This window comes from Grammomys surdaster, unplaced genomic scaffold (assembly GCF_004785775.1).
Source record: "Grammomys surdaster isolate TR1022 unplaced genomic scaffold, NIH_TR_1.0 222, whole genome shotgun sequence".
Lineage (NCBI taxonomy): Eukaryota > Metazoa > Chordata > Mammalia > Rodentia > Muridae > Grammomys > Grammomys surdaster.
This window is the reverse complement of record NW_021604667.1, coordinates 1314187-1332321: the sequence shown is the minus strand read 5'-3', so window position 1 is coordinate 1332321 and position 18135 is coordinate 1314187. Positions and strand designations below refer to the sequence as shown.

The following is an 18135-nucleotide window of genomic DNA, read 5'->3' as shown; positions in this document are numbered from 1 at the left end:
CCTCATCCAGGAGATGTAAAGGCTTAGGCACTGGAGCACCAGTGCTGTCTGCCAGAAGAAATTCACTGAGCTAACATATTTTTCAAATTGTGTACTTAAAGCAATCACTTAAATTTAAGACAAACTAAATTCTTAAGATTTTATGTATATTGGACAAAATCTTCTGGTTTGCTATGTAGGTTTATTTTTCATTTCTTTCAAATCGAAATTTGTCATGAAATGCAGGTGGCTGTGGACAGCTATGGCTCCATACTGCTTGGTACACTACACTTAGTACAACATATTCTTACACTCCATGGAACAGAAAACCATCCCTTCTACAGGCATGAACTTCTGCCCAATGAGACACTTGCTGCAGCAGGAGCATAGGAAGCATGCCATGGATGCATGCCAGCTGAATTGTTTGTAGGTTACTCTCTGCTCTTCTGGGTCAATGGCATTGTGACATCCTTGACACACTACAGCATGGTTCCTCATGTAGCAGGACTTGCACACAGGCTTGGATCTGACCATCACATATACTTTTCCTGCCAGAACCTTGTTGCAGTTAAAGCAGCAGAAGTGTTTCAGATGCCAATTCTGGTTCTCTGCTTGGGTATATTCATTGCTGAATATCAATGTGAGGGGCGCGCGCGTGTAGTCGTCTCGCCGGCAAAAACATACACACACACACACACACACACACACACCAGAATCCTTCCGTAGAAACACGTTTATTCCCATAAACCAAAATGGTGGTAGAAGACGACCCCCAGCCCTGGGAAAAGCCCTTATATACCCTAGAGCGGCGTAATCACCTCTGATTGGCTGTATACTCGTTGCGCGCCAAACGCCGTGGGATGGGCTTAGCTTTGGCGGTCTTTACCATGGCACATGCGCACTTTATTTGTTTACTAGGAAGAATTATGGCTGACAGCGCCACCTAGCGATGGCGGACTTTGCCAGCACCTGCCGCGGCTCCCAACATCTGCCCCTTTTTTGTTTTAAAAACAGAGGGTGGTGCTCAAATGTTTGAGGCTTTACAGGGTGCCTATACCAGAAGCCCTAGGGTGCAGCAGCTGAGGAATCTGTCTGCTGGCTATTTCTTTTTTGATTTGTTAAACAGGCACTGGCCAATGTCCCGTGTCTAGGCTGACTGACATTTCTCCACAGCCAGCACCAAAGAATGGTGAGCTCTCTGGCTAGGCTACGAGGGTCGCGCACCCACACCTGGCATTCTCAGAATGTGCGCCCCAGGTAGTGGTCACTCGTGATGCCTGTCACCGGGTAAAATCACCATTCGTGGTGTACCTCTGGCATATGAGATCAGCTTATTCCCGTCGTTGGGACCAATTGGCAGCCGGCCTGGAGACAAAAGGATGGAGTTATTTAACTGGCTGTTCTGGCCTGTCTAGTGTGGTACCAGTTATGACTCAAACCCATGGCCGATCGAGCGAATTCCATCTTGGGGGAATAAGCGTTCAAGAACCAACAGTTTAAGGCAGTCTCCCTTACCCTACCAGGTGCAATGGAAACGAGTCCTCTGGGTGCAAGGGCTAAGGGGAACAGAAAGAGATGCAAACACCCATCCCTGTGCAATGGAGTCATCTCCTAGGGGTGCAAGGGCTGTTTGTCTCAAAATTCAGGTACCACAGCTATACAGACAAGGATCAACCAGGCCAAGACTCCTCACTGACCCAGTGTAATGGGCAAATCTTCTGGGGTGCAACGCTGATGGCCTAACATTTAGCACCACCACTCGTGAGGGGGAGACTGCTTATAATTGAGGCAGTGATAACCACACTGCCGGGGAAGCCCCTAGTACTTTGGAAGCGCCTGTGCAAAAATAGCCTTGTCAAGATTTTGTTGAGCTCTGAGTTTGCAACCAACCAAGGATGAATACTAATCCACAACTTAGGGTATACCAAACAGGCCTACTCCCACCCACTTAAAAAAGGGAAGAAAAGGAAAAGAAAAGAAGAAAGCTGAAGAATTCTAGGAGGACAGTCCCTCAGTCAGGGACAGATCCACGCGCGTCGAGTTGATGTTCACCACAGCTGCTCTCAATTTTCTGAGTGTCTCACTGAAGTTTTCTGAGCAGTTTCCTGTAAGATACTGAAACAATTTTCTGGACAGATTAGTTACACGAGTAAAGTTTTTATACTGTACACTGGTGATGTAAAGTGTACCCAGTTTTTTCTCACATCTCAATTGGGCTAGTTGAAAGAGGATATCCAATCTCTCTCTCACTAAATCAAGGCGTTGATTAAGGATCATTAGCCCGCCTTTTAGTTGGGTACTGGCAGAGGTTTGAAGGTTAACAGTCTCTGCCACCGTGGCTGACAATTGGGGGTAGTGCCCACCTGAACAGAAGTTGACACAGCAATCTCAGTGGTAGTGGCGGTAATGGCACTAATTAATATCGTCGTCACTATGGCTGCAGTTATACCAAAATCTCTTTTTTGTCTAAATAATGACAAAGTGGAAGGAGTCTCCACGGGGATGGGAACCCATCGCGTGACTCTGGCAACCATAGCATGAGTGAATCTTTTAGAATTCCAACACTGGGACATCTAGCAGGTTTTATTGGTACAATTCTTAAAGATGGAATTTGATAAAATAAACAAAAATACTAGGAACCTGTATCCCTTGGATCAGTACAAGGGCTATCATCAGAGCCTGGAGGGTCTGTCTGGGTGTCACCTTCCAGTATCGCGAGTCGCCTCGTCAGCCGCTCTGGTAGCCAAAACGGATTGTCTTCTTCCTGTGGAAACACACAGACCGCTCCCCTGGCTCTTAATAAAACAATATCTGGGCCCTTCCATTGTCCGGTCAAAATATCCTTCCATTTCACCATCTCTTTCGGCCTCTCAGGCTCTAAACAGTGACGGTCAGCAGCTGAGTGGCCCTGACTGTCCAGGTTTAAAATATTGAGGGTAAAAAGTGCTATAGAGACGGTGACTCGTGGCACTGAGGGTAGAGTCTCCTTGACTCCTCCCTTTTGTTTTATTAGATAAGACTTAAGAGTGCGATGAGCCCGTTCTATGATGCCTTGTCCTTGAGGGTTATAAGGGAGGCCTGTCAGATGGGTTACCTCCATTTGGCGACAAAACTGTCTAAACTTTTGAGAAGTGTACGATGGCCCATTGTCCGTCTTAAGAATTCTAGGCTTCCCCCAGGCACTCCATGCCTCAAGGCAGTGTTGAATAACATGTGCTGCCTTTTCTCCGGTCAACGGAGAAGCAAATATAATTCCAGAATAAGTGTCAATGGAAACATGTAAATATCGTAATTTGCCAAAGGTTGGGATGTGAGTAACATCCATTTGCCAAATCTGTAGTGGCCGAATTCCTCGTGGATTAATTCCTACATGAGGCACTGGTAAAAATTGACAGCAATTCTGACATTGAGTAACTATATCTCTAGCTTCCTTTCTAGTTATCTCAAACCGACGACGTAACATCTCTGCTGTCACATGAAAGTTTTTATGAAAATCCTTGGCCAAATCTAATTTGGAAGATAAGGCGATAGCAACCAATTTTGTGGCTCGATCTGCTAGGTCATTCCCATGAGACATTGGGCCTGGTAGACCTGAGTGAGCCCTGATATGTGTAATAAAAACCGGGAATCTCCTATTAACTAAGGCGAATCGAATCTTTTGAAAAACTTTTACGAGTCTACTAGATGGTCTAATTAGCCCAGCCACTTCTAAGTCTTTAACTGCATTTACTACATAAAAGGAATCTGAAACAATATTTAAAGGGCCTGGAAAGGTTTCAAGAACCTCCAGAACTACCAAACATTCCACAACTTGAGGTGAGGTCTCATAATATTGTTTGGCAGTGACCTTATTATCAATTACATAAGCACCCACACCTGTCTTTGACCCATCTGTGTAAACAACCACTCCATCCGGGAGCGGCTTTTGAGATAAGACCTGTGGAAATACAATAGCTTGAGTTAAGGCAAACTGTAAAATGGGATGTTTAGGGTAGTGATTATCTATTTGACCATTAAAGGAGGTGACCAACACGGCCCAAACATCAGAGGTAGCAGTTAATATTTGAACTTGATGTGCAGTATAAGGCACTATTAAAACTTTAGGCTCCCTTCCAAAATGAGTGACAGCTGCTTTTAATCCCCGTAAGGCAAGCTGAGCAACCGCATCTGGATACCATTCAATAATCTTTGCAGGAGATGCATTAGGATGAATCCATAATAAGGGCCCATCCTGCCATAATACGGCAGTTGGTAAATGTCTGGTTTTAAAGACACATAGATTAAAAGTTTTGGTCTCATCAATGCGTTTTAGCTGAGCTTCCTGCAAGGCATCCTCCACCAATCGCAGGGCATGGTTTGCAGCCGGTGTTAACGCTCTTGGTGAGGAAATATGGGAATCTCCTTCCAGAATGTCAAACAAAGGTTTTAATTCAGCAGAGGGAATTTTCAAAAATGGTCTTAACCAATTTATATCACCTAATAACTTTTGAAAATCATTTAAGGTATGTAAATGATCTCTGCGAATTTCTAATTTTTGAGGAACTATTTTCTCAGGGTAAATAACTGTCCCTAAAAAGGAACCAATTTCTGAAATTTGAACCTTCTCTGTGGCAATATGCAGACCCCACTGTCTTAATGTAGCAATTAATAAAGGATATGAGTTCTGCAAAATGGTCAACTCTTTATGGCATATTAAAATATCGTCCATAAAATGAATCAAGAGTAGAGAAGGAAATTGTTTCTTAACAGGTTCAAGGGCCATTTGTACATACAGCTGACACATAGTAGGACTATTGGCCATGCCTTGAGGCAAAACTGTCCACTGATATCTTTTATCTGGCTCAAGGTGATTAACAGCAGGTAAGGTGAACGCAAATCTTTGCCTATCTTGCGGGTGTAGGGGAATGGAGAAAAAGCAATCCCTAATGTCTATAATTATTATCCTCCACTGCTTAGGTAAAGCAGAGAGCAGAGGCAGCCCTCGTTGCACTGAGCCAAACAGCTGCATCTGTTTATTAATGGCCCTTAGATCATGGAGAAGTCTCCATTTTCCTGATTTCTTTTTTATAACAAAGATAGGGGTATTCCAAGGAGAAGTAGAAGGTTCTAAATGACCAAGCTGTGCCTGTTCCTCAATCAGCCTTGTAGCAGCTTCCAATTTCTCAGAGGATAGGGGCCACTGAGGAACCCACACGGCTTCCTCTGTAAGCCAGGGTATGGGCAAGGAGCCCTCAGTGGCAACTAGGGAAAACCCAGACCTTGTCTCCCTGTATTACTTTCTTGTGAAATTGGGTTTAACCTCCCTTGTTCCTTTCTGCCAAGGCCTTTTCCTTCCTTATATCCCATTCTTTTCATAATATTAATAGCTTGTTGAGAGTACTCATTAGTTAGTGTCAGTCCCAGGTCTTGTAAAATGTCTCTTCCCCAGAGGTTAACGGGGAGAGGAAGCACATAAGGTATAAAGCTTCCTGTCTGACCCTCTGGCGTCTTCCAAGTCAAGGAGCGTGAACTGACGGTGGGGTTGGCCTCATATCCCAACCCTTGTAAGGAATGGGATGACTGTGTAACAGGCCACGTTTTTGGCCACCAGTTAGAGGAAATAATACTTTTATCAGCTCCTGTGTCTAAAATTCCTGTAAAGCTCTTCCCTTCTATTGTTAATTGTAAAGTGGGTCTGGTTTTGAGATCCACTACTAAATGAGCAAAGTCAGTTCCTGAAGAACCGAACCTATTGGCACCTCTTGGCGCCCCGGTGGATGGAAAACAATTATGTAAACTTGGAAGAATAACCAATTGAGCAATCCTATCTCCAGGGGAGATAGAAAATATGCCTTGTGGGCAAGAACAGAGAACTTGAAGTTCTCCTGTATAATCTTGGTCTATAACACCAGGATGAACCACAAGCCCCTTCAGGGTAAGAGAGGATCGGCCTAGAATGAGGCCAACGCTTCCCTCAGGCAGGGGACCTTTAAAATCAACCGGGATAGGTTGCACACCCTCATGTGGCATTAATAAGAATTGGGAGATAGAGCGGAGGTCCAACCCTGCGGACCCTCTAGTAGCTCTGCAGTTAGAGATCTCCCCCGGTTGTAGGCTTGTGTCCCATATTTTTTGGGGCCCTGAGACATTGGGCCCGGATATTCGTTTTTTGAAATATTTTCATCTCTTTCTATAGGGGAGGGATCATGTTGAATAATCCTTCCCTGAATGTCCTTAACCGAGCGACATTCATTGGCCCAATGATATCCCTTCCTGCATTTAGTACATAACCCAGGGATTTTCTTTTGTATAGGAGTACGACATTCTCGTTTCAAATGACCCTGTTTACCACAATTATAACATACTTTACGGCCACCAGGACCTGAGCGGCTCTGGCCCTGCAGGATAGCTGCTGCCAGGCCGGCGTTAGTCAGTGGGCCTCCAAGACCTCGGCAGACCTTTATCCAATCTGTCAGCCCTTTGTTTCTCCTAGGGGCAATAGCTGCCTTACATTCTGGTGAGGCATTTTCATATACTAATTGCTCGATCAATGGCTTGACTTGCTCTGGGTCTCCGAAAATTTTGCCTGCTGCTTCTGTCATTCTAGCAACAAATTCTGAGAAGGACTCCTGGGGGGCTTGTAATATTTTTGTTAAATTTCCTCCAGCCTCGCCCCTTTTCGAGAGGGCCTTCCATGCCTTAATTGCGGCGGCAGAAATCTGGCCATATGCTCCCCAATCATAGTTAGTCTGGTCAGCAACATACTGTCCTTGCCCTGTTAATAATTCGAAAGTCCACTGTCTCTGGTTGCCCTCTGCATTAGCGTTGGCCTTTGCCTGTGCTTGAGAAGCGTCGTGCCACAAGGCCTTCCATTCCATATACTGTCCCATATTAGGGAGGGCAGCTTTTACTGTGTTCTGCCAATCATTCGGAGTCATTGCCATAGTGGCAAATCTCTCAAGCTGCATAATTGTAAAATTAGCATCAACTCCATATTTGTTAACCGATTCAGCAAATTCTTTGATAGAAGCATACTCTACAGGCGCGTGGACACGGCCTCCTCCCGCGTCCTCAAACACTGGAAAAGCTTGTAACATTTTTCTTTTGTCTTCCTCTGAAAGGAAGGAGCTTGAGCCGCGTCCGTCCACATGAGGCGGAAGTGCGCCGGGAACATTAGGTTGGGAGGGCGCTACAGGCCGAGAGGCCGTCCGGCTTCTATCTCTCGTTTTCCTCTGCTTTAGATTTTGCGGCGGTAACTGTTTACCTATTTCTTCATCTGAGTCCTCTGAGGAAGTTATCCCCTCCGACTCAGAGGCATCATGCCCCAGCACTTCCTTTACCGGATAAAGAGATCTCTTTCTGAGGCTTCCTGTTCTCCCGTCTCTCCCAAGAGCGTTCTTTCTCTCATCTCTCACTTCCTTGGACTGTGTGTCTTTGGAAGGGCCTTTTTCCTTAAATATACTTTTTCTTCCGTTTTCTTTCTGAATTCCTAAGCGCTTCTTTTCTGTCTCTGTCTCTGACATGCTGATTTGTACTATTCTCCGAACCCTCACGAAAACCAGGAGTAAGAAAAGTGATGCTGCTAGCATCATGGCGAGAGCCTCTAACGTTCCTGCCAACTGGGGAGGGAAGTGAATCAAATCAAATCGAAACATATCTTTCAGAGAACGTTACCCCGTCCTACGGTTCTGGATTCCTCCACGCATGGATGACGAGCGGCGGGTCTTCTAAAAACGTGCCGGCGATGGAAAATTCTCCCGGGTTTTTCGGCACCAAATGTGAGGGGCACGCGCGTGTAGTCGTCTCGCCGGCAAAAACATACACACACACACACACACACACACACACACACACACACACACACACACCAGAATCCTTCCGTAGAAACACGTTTATTCCCATAAACCAAAATGGTGGTAGAAGACGACCCCCAGCCCTGGGAAAAGCCCTTATATACCCTAGAGCGGCGTAATCACCTCTGATTGGCTGTATACTCGTTGCGCGCCAAACGCCGTGGGATGGGCTTAGCTTTGGCGGGCTTTACCATGGCACATGCGCACTTTATTTGTTTACTAGGAAGAATTATGGCTGACAGCGCCACCTAGCGATGGCGGACTTTGCCAGCACCTGCCGCGGCTCCCAACATATCAACTCATCACAGCCAACACAGCGGGGCTTCTCACTGTCACAGTAATGCCTGCCACAGTATAGCTTCCCATTCTTCCAGAAGTAAATCATGTCTACCAGGATTTCACCACAGATGCTGCAGATAAAACAAGCTGGGTGCCAGAGTTTACTGTAGCCAGCCCTTTCAGCATAGATGGCTGGTTCTCCTTCTTTCATGGGGTGTTTGCAACAGTAACAGGAATATTGGATCTTCTTAGACTCCTTAGACTTGTCCTTGGAACCCACTACTGCTGTGGTGTTTCTGTTTCCAGCAAGGTTGTGCACCTTGTTATCTTGAGCATTGATCTCAGAAGGAATCTTCACGTTACCCACTCCCAGAACCTCACTCTGGTATTTCTTCACAAACTGCTTCATCTCTTTTACCTCTTTGCGAGACAACTCATGACATTTAGAAGGGTCCTGGTCATGTGCAGGGAGCTGCTTAGCCAACTGTTTCTTCCGGTACTGTGCCCCCTCTGAACCTGACACTGGCTGCTTTTCCTTAGGCAGCATTTGCATGTACTGTCTGGCAAGTGCCTGGTTCTGGACAGAGGGAGACCAGTCATAGGTAACAGTTTTAAGGGAATCCTTCTTTGCAGGCACTGGATTGCTCACTACCATTACATTGGGTTTGCACATGGGAATTGCTTCTGATTTCAGCTTGGCCATTAAGTTGGTGTATTTGGCATCTTCAGAGAGTCTCCCCACTTTCCTGTTCTCCTCAGTGCTCAGGAGTATGCCATGCTCTTCTTGCCCACATTTGCAGTTACGACATGTTTTCCTCCAGAAGTGTAGTTCAAACCCTGCACACTTCTCTTTGCATTTTAGACAGGGGGCTCCAATTCCGTGCTCGTGACCTGAGCCCATCTGTTACAGTAGAGAACAAAAGGAAACCTATTATTATAAAATTTTTAAAAATTATAATTAAGCATACTTTTAATTCCACTTAACACTCTTGTTGATGTAACACTGAAAAAAATCTTTTATGAGCTTCACATTGTTTAGCTATCTATGACACCAGGTATGTAAATGGAAGCTGAAAGCACATATGTAGAATACTTTATGTTCCCATTGCTTTTATCACAAAAAGAAAAGAAGCAAAATACAATTTTATAGAAGGCTACATCATAGAACTCACAAATTCATGTCTATGACCCTTATGTGCCCTGAATACAAGTACAGGGAGAACAGAGAGGGCAAAGACAGAAAAGCACACAGATAAATGAAAGAGTTTAGGAATTAGGATTAAAGAATTACTATATATTATGGAAGTACCATCACAGGAAAGATCAATATTTATTAAATACCAGAAACAGTATTCTGTTTTACTGACTATTTAAATCTTATGAAACCTCACACATTTGGGAAGCAGCCACTATTGCCCTCTGTTCTTTACAGATGATTTAACTGAAACCCAACAGTTTTAGAATCTGCTCAGGATCAAAATGTCAATGCATTCTACTCATATTCTATTCAATAAATGTCATTACCTGGAAGCCACATCACTGAGGTCTAGCTCTTATGATACCCAAAGGTGTTATGAAGGCTGACAAGGGAGAAAAGCAATGTGCAGGGTTATCCAGCTATAAAATTTAGATTTTACAGTAACTACTCAGGCAAGAAATCCACAATGGTGCAATAGTGCTACTTTTATTTGATGGCTAACCAACATCTGTCTACTAGGACTTAAGACTCACCCTATGAATAGAGATTTATTCCTGGTACTGAAAACCAAACAATTATCTACAACTAAGAGTTAAAGAAGAACTGACTTCTGCTACTTTCCTAAACCTGTAGACTACAGTCTAAATACATAATTTTATAACTGTAGATAAGAGTATCTCTCACTCCCCATCAAAGAAGCATCTCTTGGCAGTAGACAGAAACTATTGTTGGAATCTACAACTGGGTAAGTGTAGAGGACAACTGACTTTGAAACACCCAAACCCAATGATATACCTACAATAGTCCCAGGGAACAGGGAGGCACTGCAAGAACCAAAGGACCAGATGCCTGCTGCTAGATAGTACCTTCTAGATATGACAGGGAAGCTTCACCAAACTAAAGTTCTATTATCTTCTGCCACATGATTGGGTAAGAATTTCTATAGCCTAACCCTCTTTTTCAACCTCAATTATGACAAACAATGATGTTTAAGAAAAGAGATTGGTGATTCATACTCTCTTTTCTTGTTCAGTAGATGTATGCATTTCCAAACTTTTATAATCTGGAATGCGGTTCTAAAACTTGATATAATAATATTGCCTAGAGCAGGCATAACTCCACAAGTGCAAGTCAAATTTCTTCTTATCTGTTTCTCCTGGAGGCTTCTGATAGTGTCATTCTCCCTCTCTCCCTTTCCATTACAGAAGTCAGATGAAGGAAAATGTATTGATTCTACTTTGTAGAATCAGAACAATCCACCCCTGAGATGTATATGATCCATTACACACCTTTTAAGGCATAGTGCCATAGGACTTGGGCTGCCCCAACTCTTTTAAGTTTCAGTTCATAAGCCCCACTTGATCCCATAGCTCCAGCAATTTCTCTCTCCAGTTTACTCCATGTTCAGGATTTCCTGAAATTTATAAGACCCAGAATCCTGACTACAAGTCTTCCCTTTCTTTACCCTCAGCACAAACTACCACAACTGGGCAGAGTCCTCTTTTTCACGAAAGAGATGTTTATTACTTTTGGATACCCAAGTCTTATAGTCTAGTTTCTTTCCAGCTCTCTGTGCTTGAGAACTCTTGGTGAGGACTAATAAAAATGGTGTTAGATAATGATACTCAGAATGCTCTGGATGGGGTGGAAGAGTGAAGAGGGAGGCCTAGATGTTACCTCCTTGCCAGCTAACTTAAACTGCATAATGTAATATATAAGATGATGAAAAACAGATGCAGGGAAACAGAGTAGATGTGAAAACCTGATCCATTCTTCTGCAGCATACCTGGACATCAAACATAGACATTTCCTCAGAGTAAGAGGTTGTAAAAGGTTTTCCAAGCAAATGGACCAAAAGGGTAAACTGGTGTAACCATTGTATTATCTATGAAAATTGGCTTCAACCAAAATTAATTACAAGATACAGGTAAGTACTCTTCATATTCATAAAAACAAATCTACCAAGATAACATTTCTAGTTTATGTATCTTGCCCAAAATGCAAGGATACTTTTGTAAAGAAGCATTATTCAAGCTTAAATCTCCAATTTGTCCTTACGTATCTAAAGTGGGAGATTGCAATACTCCTCTATTATCAATGGACAGGTCATTCAGACAAAAACTAAACAGATATACTTGAGATAACAGATTTATAAACCAAATGTACCTAACAGATATCTGCAGAACATTTTAGCCAAACACAAAATAATTTACATCCTCAGTACCTCATGAAGCTTTCCTCTACATTGGCCACATTTTTAGTCACAAAGCAAGGCTCAATACATATAAGAAAAATGAAAGAATCCCCAGTATCCTATTAGACCATATGGATGAACATTAGATTTCAACTACAACAAGAACAACAATAAAAAATACAACAAGAGTTGACAAACTCATGGAGACTGAACAACTCTACTAAATGACTGGTTGGTCACAGAAGACATAAAGTAATTAAGTACTTTCTAGAATTCAATGAAAATGTCTACACAACATACCCAAACTTATGAAACAATATTTAAGAGGAGAGTTCTTGGAAATTAATACCTATATTTAAAAAATAGATAAATCTCATCCAATCTCATCCTAACAATTTAACAACCCACCTGAAAGCTCTATAACAAAACAAAGTAAGTATACACAAGAGTAGATGTCAAGAAATAATTAAAATGAAGGGTGAAATAAATATACTAGAAATAAGCAAGAACAATAAAAGAATCAATGGAATGGAGAGCTGGTTCTTTTAAAAAAGATCAGTAAGATAGACAAACTCTCATCCAAACTAAAAAACACAGAGAAAATATACAAATAAACAAAATCAGGAACAACAACAACAACAAAAAGCAACAGAACAACAGACCCTGAGGAAATCCAAAGAATCATTAGGTCATACTGTAAAGACCTGTACTCCACAAAATTGGAAAAGCTACAGCAAATAGATGATTTCTTGGTAGATACCACTTACCAAAGTTAAATCAAGATGAGATAAACAATTTATATTGACCTACAACCTCTAAGTGATTTGAACCAAATAATCCAGTGTCAGATGGTTTTCTTGTTTACTTATTCCAGACTTTCAAAGAAGAGTTTATACTAGTACTTCTCAAATTATTCCACAATTTAAGAACAGAAGAAACATCACCAAATTCTTTTTATGATGCCACAATCAGCCTGATATCACAACCACACAAAGAGTCAACAATGAAAGAGTATTACAGATAACTTTCGATTATGAACATAGATGCAAAAATACTCAGCAAAATACTTGTGAACTGTATCCAGGAACACATAAAAAAGATCCTCCACCATGTCTAAGTAGGCTTCATCCCAGAGTTGCAGTTCTCGTTAAACATATAAAAATCAGCCAATGAGTTTCACCATATAAATAAACAAAAGGAAAAACCCCACATGAGGATTACCTCATTAGACATGGAGAAAGTCCTTGACAAAATGTAGCACCTGATTGTGATAAAAGTCTCAGAAAGTATAGGGATACAAAGAATATGGCTAAAAACAATAAAGGCAATATACCACAAACCCATAGCCAACATCAAATTAAGCGGAGAGAAACTCAAAGTAATCTGATTAAAATTGGGAACAAGGCAAGGCTGACCACTCCCTTCATGCCCAATTCATTATAGTACTTGAAGTTTAATCTGGAGCAATAAGAAAACTGAAGGAGATGAAGGGGATACAAGTAGGAGGTGAAGAAGTCAAAGTATCATCATTAATCACAGGTGATATGATTATATACATAAGCAACCACAAAAAAATCTGATAGTATACACTAGCAGTCCCAAAATCTCTACCTGATAAACAGCTTCATTTATGTGGTGGGAAATAAGGAAAACTAAAAAAAAATTAGTAGTCCTCATATACAAACAACAAATAGATTGAGAAAGACATCAGGGAAAAACACCCTTCACAATAGCCCCAAAGCATATAAAATATCTTGAGGTAATTCTAACCAAGCAAATAAAACCTGAATATAACAAAATATTTCAAGTCTTTAAAGAAAGAAAATGAAGAGTATATTAGAAGATGAAAAGATCTCCCATGTTCATGGATTGGTAGAATTAACATAGTAAAAATGGCCATCCTACCGAAAACAATCTATAGATTCAGCACAATTCCAATCAAAATGCCTATACATTCTTTACAGAGCTTGAAACAACAATACTCAAGTTCATATTGATAAAATTCTCTGAATGACTAAAATAATGCTGAATAGATGAAATTCAAGAGGCATAAACATTCCTGATTTCAGCAGTATTGCTGAGCTATGGTGATAAAACAGCAAAATACTGGCATAAAAACGGACAAGTTTATCAGTGTAACTGAATCAAAGACTCAGAAGTAAGTTCATACACCTATGGACACATGATTATGTGTGTGTGTGTGTGTGTGTGTGTGTGTGTGTGTGTGTCTGTGCACACACTCATGGGTGCACACTCCAGCACGCACTTGAAACATGATGGAGAAAAGTAAACACTTATAACAATTGGAATTGGTCTAACTGGACGCCTTGATGTAGAAGAATTCAAAGAAATCTATATCTATTACCCTGCACAAAATTGAAATCTATGTGGACCAAGGACCTCAATATAAAACTAGGTACATTGAGCCTAAAAGGAGAAAGAGTAGGAAAGAGCCTTGAATGGATTGACAAAGGACACAATAAAGAGAATACCTATGGCACAGGCACTAAGATTAACAATTAATGCACGGGACCTCATGAAATTGAAAAGCTTCTGTAAGGCAAAGGTTACTGTCAACATGACAAAACAGTAGCCTACATAATAAGAAAAAATTTCTTCAAGTCCACTTTCAATAGAGAGCTAATATTCTAAACATGTGGGACCTCAAGAAATTTGAAAACAATCCAATTAAAATGAGGTATAGATCTAAACAGAGAATTCTCATTAGAACAATCTCAGAAGTCTGAGAAACATTTAAAGAAATGAGCAACATCCATATTCATCAGTGAAATGCAAATCAAGACCACTTCAAGATTCCATCTTACACCTGTCAGACTGGCTAAGATCAATTAAATAAATTACAGTTCATGTTGGTAAGAATATTGAGCAAGGGGAACACTTCTTCAATGCTGATAGGAGTACAAACTGATAAAACCATTGTGGAAATCAATATGGAGGTTTCTCATAAAACTGCCAATCTATCATCCTTAAGATCCAGTTATACCACTCTTGGGTATATACTCTAAGGATGCCCTATCCAACTACAAGTTAACTTGTTCAATTATGTTTATAATGGCTTTATTAATAATGAGTAATAACTGAAATAAATCTAGATGTCTATCAATCAGAATGGATAAAAAATGTGGTTCATCTATACAATGGAATATTACTCATATTTTCTCAAAAAATCACATCGTAAAGTGTGGAGACAAGTGGACGAAACTATAAAAAAAATTCAGAACAAAGCAACCAAGGCCCAGAAAGAATAGCGTGATATATACTCACTTATGAGTGGATATTAAGTGGTAAGTAAAACACACATAAATCCTCAGTCCCAGTGAGGTTAAAGAGGAGTAGTCTATAGGGGACACATCAATCTCTCTGAGAACAGGAAATAAAATAGATTTTGTGGATGGACTAGGACCAGTTAGGGATTAGAATAGGAAGGATCAGTCTGGGGAGAGAGAAATGGAGGAAAAGAATGGGAAGTGAGACACTGGAATAGTTTGCCTTTTAGGAGCCCCCCATGGAATCTTCACTAGGCCTTCTGCATTCATGCTGTGGTTGCTTAGCTTGGGGTTTTTGTTGGACTCCTATAAGTGGTAGTGGAGATGTCTCTAACTGTTTTTCCTGCTTGTGAGACCCTATTCCTATTACTGGATTGCCTCATCCATCCTTGATAGAAATGTATATGTCTTGTCTTTTTGTATCATGTTATTCCATGTTTGGATCCCATCACTGGGAGCTCTGTTCATTTCTGAAAGGAAATGGAGGAGCAGTGGATCTGGAGGAGAGGAAATGTGAGGGAGTAACTGAGACAAGGAAGGGGGGCTGCAATCAGCATGCAGGGTATGAAAGAACAATAAAGAAAAAGCATCAATGTAGCTTTCAAGGTTCCCACCTATACAAGGATAAATATGACCATTGTCTTTGACCAAATGGAACACACATTTCTTTTATTCCCAAAGTGGCATTATATATGTTCTTTTGAATAAAATTTTCTAATACCTTACAGCACTATTTCATGCATCATTAATTCATCACCTTATCAATTGGGGCAAATCAGATCTATGTTACTATTAAAAAGAGAGACTTAAACCTTTGACCTGAGTGGCTAGAAAAACATTCTTATGACACAAGAGACCTCATACAACATTGATTCATGGTTCCAGAGCCCAGAACTCATGTTACATATCTTCATGCTGGTAGTCAGACATAGTAAAAAATTCACCCTTAATGCTAACTCCTATGTAGCTGACAATAAAATTGAGATTGCTGAAAGAATGCCTACCATACTAATAGATGTACTCCAATATTGCTGCCAGCTTGCAATGGAGTCTCCAAAAATATAGCAATTCTGGACTATGAGGAAGAAGCAAATGTGTGTGGTGTTGAAGATGTCCCTGGCCACAAGGAATTGCCTAATATTTATCCATTGTACAAATTAATCTGAAAGGTTTTCATTGTTTTGGAGACGGTTTGCTGCTTCCTGTTTGCTCTTTGTTTGACACTACTCCTGTAGTGCTGACGCAAGAGATTTTCCACTTCCGCTAAAACAGGCTTCAGTTCTATCCCCTATAACCCAAGAGGAAGAACTCAGGCAGTCAACTGTGAATGGATGTGCCCTTGAAAGATTCCCATTTCACCAAGGGTTTCAAATCTGGTTAGATTTCTCAAATTCCAAGAGTATAACCTTAGCCAGAAATCATGTGGTTTCATTAACACAGAGATCTAGATAGCTAAACAGGAAAATGAGGTAGTAGTGTGACTTGATATAGCTACCCAAGCCATGCACAAATAGGACAGTTGTTGCCTGGTGTATTGATGATTCTACTAATAATATGGACATCCCAAGCTATAAAGAATTACAACCTGAGAGGCCAATGTTCACACTACTCCATTAAATAATATATGAGACAATATACCTTCTGCCTCAAGTGGTGTGAGATATTCCACATACTAAAACAAAGAGTCCACCTTTCATGTTTGCAAAAGACAGCTTTAGATTCACCTCTACATCTCCATACCATATTGTCCCCTTCCAAAAAGGACTTACTATGTCACATTTTGCTGACCATTCTCCCTGTACCTAACATGGCCTTTGTCATGTGACAAACTTAGGATTAGTTACCCAGTTTTTATGAAACCCTCCCCCAACTTTCTGCTTTAGTAAAGTCAGCATTGTGTCTTCATTTTGTTAAAAAAAAAAATCATCCCTTATCAATTTCTACTAGGTCAGCCTCATTCACAAGTGTCCCAGAAAATTTCATTCTATGTCAAAATGGTACCTACAATCTCCCACTTTGGCTAAGTTCAGTTCTCAATTTCCCTTTCTCTTAAAGTGGCTTAACCCAAGATCTTCAGATGAAGGGAATCATAGACAAAGGAGGTAATCTGTGACTTCCATGCTTTTTGCCAGAGATCTTCAGACCTACCTCCTCTGACCCTTATGAACCAAAGTCTACCCTTCTAACTCAAATTACCTAATATATTTTCTATATGACCTAGGTGTCCAGGTGCATACATTTGCAACCTAGGAGAATATAGGCCACTGTGATTAGGGTTTTCTAGCAGAGGAGTAAAAAAGTAGGAACCTAGACTCTTCACCCTAGGCTTCATGGTGTCCATAAAGAAAAGGAAACGTCCTATTCTGTGGGTCCACACTTGTGCAGCTGATCCTAAGTTTGAGGAGGACAATGGGCTAGGGACTACCATCTAACCTGTTAGGAAGAGTGATTATACTGATACCAATCAGATCCATGGGAGGAATGACTACTGTAGACTGTGATGAAGAGTTGTGTCCCAATTTGGTATTCCCCATATATTCTCCCTCTACACAGGTTAGTTTGGGGTATTTATTGTTGCCTAGTTGGGTATTTGTCCCTACCCTACCTGATCTCTTGTTTCTCTCAGGAATGTGGCCTTAGACTTTCCTCTTCTTTCAAAGAGGGCATAACACTTAACTCTTTTCTCCAAAGAAGGATCATATTAGATACGCCTGTAAACAAGGTGAACATTGATACAATCAAATTTTGCATCACCAAAAGAAATATTTACAAGCAAAACTTGTAACCCAAGCAGTTTGTGTTCAATCAACCCACCACCATTGGAATGTTCCCATGATTTCTGGCCAGTCCCAGAAAACTGAATACAAATGTCAAGAAACATTTAGAATTCCAAATATATATGACCAGAGAAAAAACTTTCCATTGCATAGCATACTCAAGATTTCAAAAATACAATCAAGAAAATAATATTTTCTTTAGTGCAACAAGAGAAAATATTGACATGCAAAGGCAGAAACATCACAGTAACACCTGAACACTCATTGGAACACCTTACAGCATTCTAACATGTTAGCAAAGCACAGAATGACATTTTTAAAGTTTTAAGAGTGAGTGTGTTAACATCCATGATCGCCATATACAACAGAGATAACTTTTATCATTTAACAAGTAAAAGGGACATTTCAAAACAAATACATAAAGGATGACAGTTTTAGTCATGAAAACACAGGAAGAATAAGTTTTAGTGGAGGATTGTGTGAACAGAGAACCACGAAGAAATCCATCAAGTTCAACACAGTAAAACTGCAAACCCATAATACTAGTAAAAGACAAAATAAATACCAAACAATAATCTAAAAAAAATAA

General features: G+C 40.9%; 1 protein-coding gene across 1 annotated transcript; it reads right to left on the bottom strand.

The window, feature by feature from the left end:
• Positions 1–270: 270 nt before the first annotated feature.
• On the bottom strand, positions 271–8991 carry LOC114625804 (testin-like). The gene is made up of 3 exons (XM_028773163.1): positions 8103–8991; positions 3856–3859; positions 271–607 (listed from the first exon to the last, which is right to left on the bottom strand). The coding sequence occupies exons 1-3, from the start codon at positions 8989–8991 to the stop codon at positions 271–273; spliced, it is 1230 nt and encodes a 409-aa protein (XP_028628996.1).
• Between the last annotated feature and the right edge of the window lie 9144 nt (positions 8992–18135).

Excerpts from the sequence above, each read along its gene's own strand:
- LOC114625804 (XM_028773163.1), bottom strand. The coding sequence starts at position 8,991 with ATGGGCTCAGGTCACGAGCACGGAATTGGAGCCCCCTGTCTAAAATGC.